Consider the following 12377-nt stretch of genomic DNA (forward strand, 5'->3'; position numbering starts at 1 on the left):
GATGAATTCTCCCCCAGTCCCCCCAAAACAACGCTGGGCACTAACAGCCCCCAGCACAGAGCCACGGGCTCCAGGGCACCAGGACAGGGAGGGAAAGGAGAGGGAGCCCCGCAGCGTTCACTTTCAGTAGTTTTTATTTCTAGCATCCATACACGTACCAGGTGAGCGATCTTCTGTCACGATTTACAAAGTACACTGTACGACCACGCACAAGCAGGGTGTTTTGATTTTATAAATTATGCCTTCCAGCCTCCACAGGACCTTGATGCAGCAGACACGTCACTGCTAGGTATGTAATTCTAATCAACAAAGTTACAGGCAAGGTCTTCTTGTTGACACTGAAGCTATTTTTCTGCTCTATTCCTGCGTGTGGCGACTCCTCCGTGGGAAAGACACCACTGTCTCGCCCCCCATCCTCAGGCCTTAGTTCTTCTGGTAGTAGAACCACCTGTCAACTGTGTGGGGCAGAAAAAAAAAAAAAGAGGGGGTTAAGTCCTCTGTTAGCCACCCACTTATTAAGCAGTCACAGGGCACCACAGGCGTCACCCCCAGCACAGGGGCTTCCTCTGGCTCCTGTCAACAACCCCACCACACAGCAAACAGGTTCCTGCGTAGCCCTGTTTATGTGTTTTCCTGAAGTCGCCCTCGATCAGGCTGCCATTAGGAACATCCATGCATGACTCAGTTCAGGCGAGGACAGCAAGCCAGAGCCTGCTCGGCTCCCCTCTGGCTCAGCTGACTCCGAGGTAAAGTCATTTTACCTCCACCTCTCATGCCTGCATGGAAGACAAGTTCTTCACAGATTTATTACCCAGGAGGAGATTGGAAACAGCAGCCTAGCTCCTCTTTCTGCCACACAGCTTTGGGTTCTCAACACCGTCCGTCATTAGCTCAACCCCGGGTCTTGTCCCCGCTACAGCAACATCCAGATTTCACGTGCAAGGTGCCCATCGCCACCTCACACAGAAGGAAAAGATGACAGCCGAGCGAGGATTCCTCCCACAGCTGCTGTTGTCTTACAGAGTCAAGTCCTGAGGCATCAAAGAGCTTGTTACCAGCTCGCAGTGGCCACTTGTTCAGGGACAAATCTCTGATCAGTGGGTTCAGCTGCAACCGAAGTACCAAACATACAACTGCTTTCTGCCTCTGCTCTGTGCGGGCAGGGAGTACTTCCCTTCCTCAGCTTGCCTGCACTGAGGATCCTGATGAAACCCCAGTTTTTCCGGAACTAATGAAACTGCTCACCTGCTATCACTGCACTTAGTCCTCTGCAGTGCTCTTTTTTCAGGACCTGCTATAAATCCAAGCTCTTCTGGAGCAAACTACAGCACACCAGGTCTCCTACTTACCACTCATTTACCTGCCTCACGTACCCAAACAAGGAAGTAAGGCAATAGCAGATGTTACTCAGGAATTAAACAGCACTACTGACATGAGTTAGGCCCAACAAGGCCCTTTGTTTCTCCTAGTGCTAGAGCCAGACCCAGCTACCAGTTAAGACCCTCATTTTCCTATTGATAACTCCTTTGAGGAAGCCTCCACTCAGTATCGGAACATAAACGTGGGTTTTGAAACGTACCTTCGGGTGGGATCGGGTTGGCAGCTTTACAGGGTGGTGCCTGAAACGAGAAGCAGATTAGCAGACAGCAGCTGTTGACAGAGGTTGACCTTACACCTGAAGCTCACTACAGCGTTTAGAGCTGCCCAAGTCTTTACGGAGCACAGTTTAAGATCTAAGCAGCATAAATTGGTCTGTGGCAGCCAGTGCTGGTCAGCTGCGAGGGGATAATGAGCTGACGTGCAGCACCACGAGTCCCGTCATCCCCACAGCCTCCTCATTCCACAGACGTCCTACGTGCCAGAGGTGCTCTGCTCTAAGCACAGGCTGCAGTGCCATCTGCTTCTCACCACAAGCAGTTACCGCTCCAGCGTCTACACAGCTGCAGGCAGCCTGCTTTTTTAAAAACCTACAGCGTGACAGTGGAATAGAAGTAGGGTTCTCAGAAAACTGCTCTGAAGAGCTTTCACGTGATATTTAACAACTGAAGACAGACAAGGGTCCCCAGCTGGTGACACATCCTCAACCAGGGTTGCACTTTCAAAAACTTACAAAGTAATTTGGATACCACCAGAGGACACAAGCACTTTTAAAACCAAGACAGTGGTTTAAAAAAACGTCTCGGCAAGGCTACAGAGAGACTCTGGTTTCCAGTCACATTTCCATACGCTGAGGCAACATTTGCATTTTGATTTTTCTGTCCCACTCCTCTAACCCCTTTCAAGTTGCCAACAGCAGTACTTCAGAAGCCTAGGGAGATGCAGTTAAGTCCTGAAGCTGGATAGGAGTAATGCACTGGGAACTTCAAGCCTTTCATCACAAAGGAGGCACAGTCCCTGGCTACAAGGCGCTCAGAAATTACTTTCTTTTCTCAAAGAGTGACCTGCACTGTGAAGCTCTTGGAAGGCCAAATATTTAAAACACTCTCTGAACAGCTGACAGCCAAGCTACGGTTCAGAAGTTTAGTCCTTCATGCAAACTCCACTTTAGATTCCATCTCCCAGATGACTAAGGGCAAGGAGAAGCCTCTGGAGGAACGTTTGGCTTGCTCCACATCCATCCTATTTAACCAGAAACAGGTGCTGTGTTCAGTCATCCAAAAAATTCTGAGCGTATAATGAGCTATTCACACAGAGAGGACAGTTTACAGTACCACACAAATTGTATTGTTTTGCTCAATACGAACATTGGGGTTAGGACACTCAAATTTGTACTTACTGCATCCACAGTAGCTTTTGCACACTCTTGACTACAGCAGAAAGGGCTGTCGGACACCGTCAGATTTGTGCTAGAAGAGACAGGTCGCTTGTGAGAACGTGAAAGCCAAGTCTCTCCCCCAGGAGTATGGGGGAATATAACAATGGGATATTCAGAATCATTGTTAGAGTTGCCAAGTTGAAGGGGAAGGCCTGCAGAGACAGCCAGCAGCTAACAAAGCATGGCACCACTCAGGACAGGAAGTTTCAAGGTTACTTGTTTAGGAGAAAGGAACATGCACAGGACCACAAGCATTAACCTACCAGCTGATCTCCCCTCCGTCAGTTTTCTTCGCTATTAAAGCTCTCCAGTGTTCGTGAGTACATTTGATGACCTTCATGGCAAAATCCTAAAGTTGAAGACGAGAACAAACATCACGTTACATGTAAGCACTAGACCATCCTCTCCAGACTATCAGTTACACGGAACGAGAGGCCAGTATTTATAGGCTGATTTTTAGATAGTTTCTGACTCAAGGGAGACCTCTTCCATTACTGCACCTTTCAGGAACAACAGCAACCTCCCAGCGTGCAACAGCTGAAACAACAGGGATTTTACAATATGAATTGTTTTACTTTCAAGGTGGGAGTATACGCCAAGGTCACCCAGCAAGCTTGAGGCCAAAAGAAACTGAATGTAGATAGTCTAGTCTCGAGCCAGTGCTCCATTATAAAAGCCCCCCCACCCTGCTGCCCTCTGTTTGTCTCCAGCAGGTAGCTGATCCCAACCTATCTGCGAGATTTCTGTCACTCCAGGCAAATCATTCAGCTGCTGCACAGACCAACGGGAAGACACACGCACCTAATCTAGAATTGCAACCATTTAAAAATGAACCTGCTCCCAAACATATCACAGCTTTTTTTCCTTAAAAAAAGTAGTATACGCTCAAGCATTAACCTGTCAGCCGGAGAAGGAAGCACACACAATTCTTTGTTAGCACGAACACCAGCAAAAAATATCCTGGTTTCATACAACACAGAGCCAAATAAAACACTGCAGGAACACACGTGAGGTTCTCTGTCCCTCTTTTCCGCCTTGGTCTTGATTTCAGTTTCATCCATCTGGAGGGGCAGCGAGATGTCCCAGCCCACTCAACCTCGTGCTGTGCTACAGCTGAAGGGGACAAGTCCACTCCCACATGACTTCCGTTTTAGCCCCCCTTTACCCCTTCCTTCCCACTCGGGGCCCTGCAGGCCCACCCCTTCTCTGCACCAACGCTGGAGCTCTGGGAGCTGAGTCACCTCACTAACCCGCTCACAGCACACCCGGACTGGCAGGAGGGAGGGTGCAGAAGCAGGATTTCACCCGTTCAGGAGCAGCAAGTTATCTGACCCAACCCAGAGAAGAGGCAGAAGAACGCTGCCAAGGCAGAGCCTTACTCAAAGGGTGCGAGGGAACGCTTTATGCCTGAAGGAAGAAGCATTTTAACTCCTGAGTTCACTTCAACTTGCACCAGGCTGCAGCGGAACAGTGAGCAAGGCAGGTAAAGGGTGAGGTCAAGCACCCTCTGCTCCAGAGCAGGAGCAAATAAACCCAGTGCTTTCCACCCTGGTTCTGACACGGAGGCTCCCAGCCCTGAAGTGATCCCACATGAATGATAATATCCAACAGCAGCAGGGTGATAACACTATGCTTTTTCTCCTAGTATTCCTGCAAGCACTGGGCTGGAAACAAGCTGAATGGTAGGTTGGAAAAACAGCAGGAAGAATAAAGTCAGCTATCAGCAGCCCCGTAGAAATCCATTCTCTCAGCAACTGCTCGCTCGTGTCCCCACGCACCTTGAGCTCAGTTTTTGGACAGCGTGCCTTTGCATGCTCACAGTAATCACAGAATACCAGGTTGGAAGGGACCTCCAGGATCATCTGGTTCAACCTTTCTTGGCAAAAGCACGGTCTGGACAAGACGGTCCAGCACCCTACCCAGCTGAATCTTAAAAGTGTCCAGTGTTGGCGAATCCACCATTTCCCTGGGGAGATTATTCCGGTGGCTGACTGCTCTCATTGGGAAAAAATTTTCCTCTTGCGTCCAACTGGAGTGTCCCCAGGAGTAACTTGTACCCATTACCCCTCATCTTTTCCATGTGACTCCTTGTAAAAAGGGAGTCTCCATCTTCTTTGTAGCCACCCTTTATATACTGGAACACAGTGATAAAAGTCTCCCCTAAGCCTTCTCTTCTCGAGGCTGAACAAACCCAGTTCTTACAGACTTTCCTCATGCGAGGCTTCCCAGTTCCTTGATCATCTTTGTGGCCCTTCTCTGGACCCTCTCCAGCCTGTCCACATCTTTTTTGTGTGGCAGGGACCAAAACTGAACAGTATTCCAGGTGTGGTCTGACAAGAAAGGTGATCCTACCTTGTCTTTAAATTCACCATTAAAAGCAAACTGGTTTTCTGGCTTTCCATCAGGTACTTTGTATCTTCTGAACCAGTCCACTGTAGCTTCTAAGTACCCAGGTTTCATCCTTCTGACATCATTGATATCTAGCCAGGGAGAAGAGGTTTGTTAGCCAGATCTAGTAACAGAAGCTACTTAGCTGCTACCCCGCTCTCCCGAGCTGCCCCTCTTTTAGCCCCTCCTCAAGTAGCCTTAGCAACATTTCAGACAGGTTACAGGAAAGACACAAAGTGGGTATCTGCACAGGAAAGTTAGTCTTTCATCTTCACAGCATATCCTGTCTGCCTCCAGGAGCACGGGCACATTTAAACAGCTGCAATTAGAGACTTACTGGACAATCCCTTTCCTTCCACTCAGAGGACAGGCTGTACAGCCACCCTCTTCTCTGAGATGCCAGGCTGTGCAGAGGACTGACAATTTGGGATAAACAGCAGTAAAATGTTTTGCTACAAGACTGATAACATCCTGTTCTGCTGTCCTTCCAGTTTCACATCTGATTAGTACCGTGGCATAGAAGGAGCAAGCCCGTGTCCTGACTTGAAAGTTTCCTGTGGGCTCTCACGGAGAAAGGGGAGTACTAAGCTTGCTCCTCCCTCCTGTTACTCACCATTATAGTTGTCTGCTTCAGGGTCCTCAATGTTGATAGCAATTATCTTCCAGTCTGTCTCTCCCTCATCAATCAGTGCCAGTGTGCCCAGCACCTTCACTTTGATGACTTCTCCTCGAGAGCAGACCTGCAAGGACAAAGACGTTGTTGTCTGTACTGATGCATCCCAGGAATGCACAACAGGAGGCTGTGCAAGCTGTGGGAGTTCAGCAAGGAGTCGGGTACCACAAAAAGAGCTACCGCTTATCATCGGTTCACAAGCCTTGGCTCACAAGGCTCATGCTGTATGATCTCATCAACAACCTCCAGAGGCAGCGGAGGGAAACACCATATTCTTAAGGCAGAGGAGTTAAGAACTGAATAATGTCTCTGAATAGTTGACTAATTACATGTTTCAAAGGACAGTTACCCTTTAGAGTGCATTACCTTGCTTCCAATTTCGCACACGTCAATTGGATCATTATCTCCACAGCAGCCAGTATTCTCATCTTTGTGACCCGGGTCTTCCCAAGTCTGCAAAAAAACCCCACACTCAGGAATAAGAACTCTCAGGTTTCAAGAGGAAACAAAAAGCAGTTTTATTTCAGGCATGCAATTGCCTCCAAGATACAGATGATGGCCCACTTCACACTTGCTTTCAGGTCTAGTGGTTGGGCTACTATTTCACTTGTGCCTGCAAATGCAGTTTGAATCCAAGTTAAAAGGTCTTATCTTGCCAAGGGTAAGCTGCTCCCTCCCACGGACAAACCTTTTTTTCAACAAGTTTCCAGACTTCCTCCTCCATTCCACAGATGCATAAAGGTGAAGTTCACATCTATAAAGAACAGTCATTGATTTGGCCGCCTGCCTGTTCCTCTCCCTATTCATTTCTTAACAGAAGTTTCCTGAACTCCAGATAGCAGTCCAATAGAGATGGAAGACAGACAGGGTGTATTGTTTCCTTTTAATTAAACAATTAAAGACACATTGTTACGCTAGGAGCAGTGACAAGAACGCGGAGTCCCATACCCTGTGCTACCCAGTGTCCTAGTGCATCTCCCCCACAGTGGTGAGTCCAAGTTGGAAGACAGGATCCCAGAAGGCATTTGAGCTAGGCCTCCAAAAATAATAGCTACTTAAAACACGCTTCTGATCAGGAGTGAAAGGACACCGTGCCCACTTGCATCATAAGGAGCATCTACCTCTAAGGTTGTTGAGATATAAAAAGCAGGAATACTCTTCCCAAATCTCTGCAGGCCAGGATATGACTAGTATAGTCAAGACCTCGTGATGCATCCAGAGCCTTCGAGAAGATGTACTGAAACCTGGGTGGTGCTGAAGGACTCTTCACAATCGCTATCACGCTTCCCTACAAGGAAGGGTTAAGTTCAATCCCTTGTCCTTGATGCATAAACATCTTTGATCCACTAACACATGACTGCATGAAGGTTTCAAAAGCCATAATGCTGTAAAAAGGAACTGGCTTCAGAATCCATCCCAGTAGAAAACAATTCAGCTTCGAAACACCGTCTTAAGCCGCTTGGAGGAAACATGACATGCACTACTATCAAGACTAGAATTACAGAATTCAGTGTGTTTCCCTGTGAACTGCCACTGAAAATTTCTTTCTCTAAAGCAAACTCAAACCTCAGAGACCATCAGAGCCAAACAGCCTTGCTCAAAGTTCCTCTTTATCTAGCAGTCACCAGTCAGTTAAGAGCGTGTGTCCATCTGTTTGTCCCCCCTTGCCAGCTCTTTTGGGGAAAGCGTGTCTGTGCAGCTGTGGACGTCTGCCTCACATGGTCTCTGGACTGCTGAGTGCCTCTCTCAGATCCAACACTGAGATCAGGGCATCCTCTACCATCCAACAGGTCAATACATTAGTCTAGCTGTGTGTTTTAGACCCTGAACAATACGGGGCAGAAACAGGAAAGAGAGTCTTCAGATCTACTCAAGATTTTCACTGTCCACAGCTGAAGTCTAAAACAATCAGCTAATTCGCTGCAACAAAAAAATCTTCTGCAAAGATTCAGTCTAAGGTCATACACCGAGATCCTGTACCATTCACTTAAAACTTCAGCTCTTTAAGCTTCACCAGGCAGGAACTGAGGGCATCGCATTGCCAGCTGCCCATCACGAACCTTCATCTTCCTTGTGTAGCGACAGCTTCTTTCATCAAAAGGCAAGGACCTGCTAGCTACTGTCCAACTGGACTGCTCAGTGGCCAAAAAGAGGAGTCACACAGCAGGTACCTCACTAACAGCAGCCACTCATCCTCAAATTTTTCAATAGTTTATTTACAGCATTAGCTACAAGCCTACCTCTTGAGATTTCTCCTTAAAACTATCCCTGCTTTCTGGACAGGTTCTCTTTATTAGCAAGATTACACATGCAGCTGCAAATGCTGCGATCAGACTTTCAGCTGGCCTCGCTCGTTAATTTGGTGGTAGTCAGAGACACACAGAGGCATCCTCCCTCCTCCCCACCAGAAAGGATGAGCCACCGAGACAAGTTACAGTACCTGTGGGATAGCACCGTAATTCCAGATATAACCCTTATGAGGAAACACGTTCGCTACATAGCGCAGTTTTCCCTTCTTCACATCTTGCTTAATTGGGTTTAAGGGATCCTTTGTTGCAATCTGAAAGGAAAGTTACATAAATCTCTCTACTTTGCTCTCCAAGAAAAAACAAGAGATTTTTTTTTTTAAATGAAGCTGACTGCTAACTGACAAGGCAAGAGACCAGGAGCTGACCCCGAGGCCAACAGCAGACATTGGACAACTCCACTTTCTGTTGCATTGCCGTCTCCTGGGATAGTTTTCAGCAGACTTGCAAACGTCAGAAGCACGCGGGGTTGAGAGCCATGAGCTGCTGCTTTAATCAGAAGCCAGAGAAGAACACTAAGTTATTGCAACTTCTGCAAGTCTCTGCCTCCATCCTAGACTTCTAGCATTAAGGGAGTATTTACATGGGAAGTTAGAGCTACATCTAGAGAGGTTCCTTGACATGATGCCGGCACTATGGCAGGTTTTGAAAGGCCTTATTTATTGGGGCTGAATTATTTTCTTGCCATTTATGGAGCCACCAATGTTAGCCCACTCTGCTTCAGGATGTGGAGGTGAGGGGGAGAGAATCAACGAAGCCAAAGATTAATAGACTAGTCAGCTCAAGCACTTAAGCTAGGAATTGTGATACAGTTACCTCCATTTTAGCGTTTGTCCATCGAGGTACTTCCACAACCATGTTGAACACATTCTGAAGAAAACAAAGTATCAGTGAATGGCAAGGAATCTCAAGATCACATTTTAAACTAGAGAACATGTATAAGTAAGCATGAAAGCCAGCCAGTTTGCATGAAAACCGTAACTTTTTTTTTCCTGTTTGTTCCAGTGCCAATTTTGATACAGCTGATAGAAATCCCGTAGTCCAGTCAGTTCCATGTCATCAAAGTTGAATCCATGAAAGACACCAGCAAAAGCTAGACTGAAGTTACCCACGCATGCTCCATCAGTTGCCACCTACGAACACCTCCATGGTGTTCCCAGGTTACAGAACAGTGGGTTTAAATGAACCGAAGACAGCTGCGCACAAACCATCCTGGACGTAACAAAATGAGCTTTTAGGCATATTTATTAAATACAAAGCACTTAATATTACAGCAAGAGCCACTCTGGCAATTTAGAAGAAACAAGGCTTAGAGGAGTAAGTATGTACTATCCTGAACAACCAAGAACATCACTCCCAGATATTCTAGTCTGTCTTGAAGTAGGAAAAGATGCCCGAGCTCCTTCTCTCCAAGCTGACACTCCTATAAAAGCAGACCTTTTTAGCGGCATGGTGTCAGGATAAAGGTGTGGGGGAGAAACACAGAACCACATCTTGCAGTATCTAGTTTACAGGTGATGTATGAAAACATCTCCTGTTGACTCCAGATGGACTGAGAGGCCTCTTGAGAGTTCAATGTCAGTCTCCTCTTCAAGAAAACAAGCTTTTCATGCTTGAACCTTAACATTTGCTCTTTGAAGAGATTATGGCTTTTAATAAAAAGTCAAACCTTGCTCCCTAGCATCGACAAAGTTTCTAATCCCCACATTAAGCAGTATTAGCATTGCAAAATCCCTCACACCTGTATTGCACCATAATTAAGATTGCTATTGTGCAATGAGTGCTGTTACATCATTGACTTGGCCCACACCCTTTCCTAACAGAAGTTTATTACGTCCCCTTAATTGCCAGGGGTCACTGCTCATTTGCAATTTATATGTAAAAAGGTATATACTATTTTTAAATAACTTGAGGAAAGGAATCAGGCAATCGGAACTGGTTAGGCAGGGTGCTTACAGCTTTGCAGGCAAGGAAGGATGACTTGGGGGTGCATCTTTGTTAGGTTTGCAGTTTCCCCATAGACCAAGGCAGATCTGTCAGTTGGACCAAGACACCCAGTGAGTAGCCCAGGGCCATTCCTTTGCAATGCCAAGACACGTAGGTAGAGGTAAGGTCAGCACATCCCAGACCTAGACTGAAAAAAACATCCTGCAATCCTCTCAGTGTCTTAGAAGCCTAAGGATAAAGATCAAGGAGCCCAGACAGAGTAAGACAACCTTTTGCTCCAAGCTGGGCTCCCTACCATAGCTGGTAATGAACCTGCTAAGTAACGAGTAAGTCTCTGCACAGGCACTCCAGCGACAGAAAGAGGTCTAACGTGATCAGCACTATTGTGTAACTTCGGGGACTACAACCTTCAGCGGCACTTGCTGCTCTTAAAGGCTTGGCACCGAGATGCTGGCAAGCAGCACCAAGTGCCTGAAGGCACACCAGTAGTTCAGTTTCCCTTGTTAATCATTACCAGTCCGCAGGAACCCTCCTCACCCCGATATGCGCTACCCTGCCCTGCAAGCAAAGCGTAGTATTATCTGGATTTTCCTTGTCCGAGTTTCTGACACCTGCTTTTGAAAACTGCTTTCCCAGTTGGTCACAGAAACTGCTTCGCCACTGTCCGTGATGATTATAAACCACTTCTTCCCTTCTGAGCAGGCAAAAACCACCTCAGACTTCCCAAAGCGTATTCTGACAACACCTGCACCTCAAAGCTCAATTAGCTACTTTTTAGAGGTTCATCTCTCAATTCTTTCCTTTTCCATGACCGCTCCCTACCTCCAAATTACCCCTCTCTATCGCGAACATTAGAACAATTCACCCACTATGTTTCTCAAGCTGCAGAGCTTTGCAGTACGTGTTAAAAGAAGAAATGAGCTACAAAGGTAAGGAACACAGCCAGAGAGCCCGAGCCACTGCTGAAAAAGCATTCAGTGAAAACTGAAGCACAGCCGTTTTGATTTCCTAGAGCTGAGGCATTTCAGACAGTGATTCACAACAGCCTAATTTGACTAACCGCTGCCTGCCGGAAGGATGTAAAAGCCCTGCATCACTGCATGCGGCAAGTTCCCCACCTGCACTTTTTGCGAGGCAAGAGGTCCCCAGGAGCTGCTACAGCAAGAATTTAACGTCCTCACCTTCTGTTCTGCTGCTGATTATCCAGCAGACATACAGTGGCCTTATTGCAGTCAAAACCCAAGCCTGAAATATCACGCAGCCTAAGCATACACCTCCATAGAAGCAGATGTAGATATTTAGCTAAATCAAAAACTGCTTCTTTTAATGCAAAACACTTTCATGTGACCTCACGGACAAGTTAAAGACAAGCACTCACATCTCAGACACAAATACGAGAATGAGGTCATCTGTTCTCTTCTCCTACACCGCTCTAACTGAGGCTGAGATCTCAAGAGAAGGGCACCCATTATTTGCAAGATCTGGCCATCTTAGGGTGCTGCTGCTGAGAAGCAACGTAAGGAGCCTCTCTCGGGTATTTCAGGCCTGCAGGACCGCACTCCCTGAGGAGCACTGACAACATACTCACCCCCAGGGCCCAGAGCTCCAGCGGTTTCTCTTGTCACCGTCCCCGGGCCAGCGAGGCCACACCAGCCACCTGCTTTGGTGGCCCTCGCTCCCCGCAAGGCAGCCAGCCCCTCTCCCCTCTTACCTTGCCGGCATCCGCGTAGATGGGGATATCGTGGAAAGGAGAGATGTAGCGCCCGGCGGCGTCCTCTACAAGGCAAGGAGAGTGAGTCAGCCCCGGCCTGAGGGGCCGTCCCGCCAGGCCCTGCCTGAGGGGCCGCCTCAGGTGAGGGGCGCACCTTCAGGCTGCGGGGGCGCCTCCAGAGGAGCTCAACCACCCCCCAACCCCCGGGGCCGGGAGGATGTGGGGGAAAGAAGAGAAGGAAGGCGGTGAGCACTCACTGAAGAAAAGCCGGTACTCCAGGCTGTGGGGCGCGGCGCGTTCCTCCACGCTGTAGCCGGCCATGGTGCCGCGCTCAGCCCGCCGGCTGCCGCACTGCGCATGCGCCACGCGCCGCTCCCCCCGCCTCACGGCGTGGCCACTACGCATGCGCCAAACCCGCGCCTCTGGCCACGCCCCGCGCCACGCGGCCCCGCGCGCGCACACGCGCGCGCGGGGCCGCGTGGCGCGGGACGTGGCCTCCTCAGCAAGATGACGGGTAGCCCAGCAGCGTGGCACAGC

The 12377-nt window shown here is 48.3% G+C and overlaps 1 protein-coding gene across 1 annotated transcript; it reads right to left on the reverse strand.

Annotated features, from left to right (window-relative positions):
• Positions 1 to 116: 116 nt before the first annotated feature.
• On the reverse strand, positions 117 to 12207 carry PPA1 (inorganic pyrophosphatase 1). Its single transcript, XM_074874206.1, has 11 exons — positions 12098 to 12207; positions 11841 to 11905; positions 8999 to 9052; positions 8317 to 8436; positions 6243 to 6329; positions 5817 to 5943; positions 5168 to 5295; positions 3079 to 3164; positions 2777 to 2846; positions 1580 to 1619; positions 117 to 455 (listed from the first exon to the last, which is right to left on the reverse strand). Exons 1-11 carry the CDS (start codon positions 12159 to 12161, stop codon positions 424 to 426), a joined length of 873 nt encoding a protein of 290 aa, XP_074730307.1. The 5' UTR covers positions 12162 to 12207; the 3' UTR covers positions 117 to 423.
• Positions 12208 to 12377: the final 170 nt, after the last annotated feature.

The sequence above is a fragment of the Strix uralensis genome, chromosome 7, assembly GCF_047716275.1.
Source record: "Strix uralensis isolate ZFMK-TIS-50842 chromosome 7, bStrUra1, whole genome shotgun sequence".
NCBI classification, from domain to species: Eukaryota; Metazoa; Chordata; class Aves; order Strigiformes; family Strigidae; genus Strix; species Strix uralensis.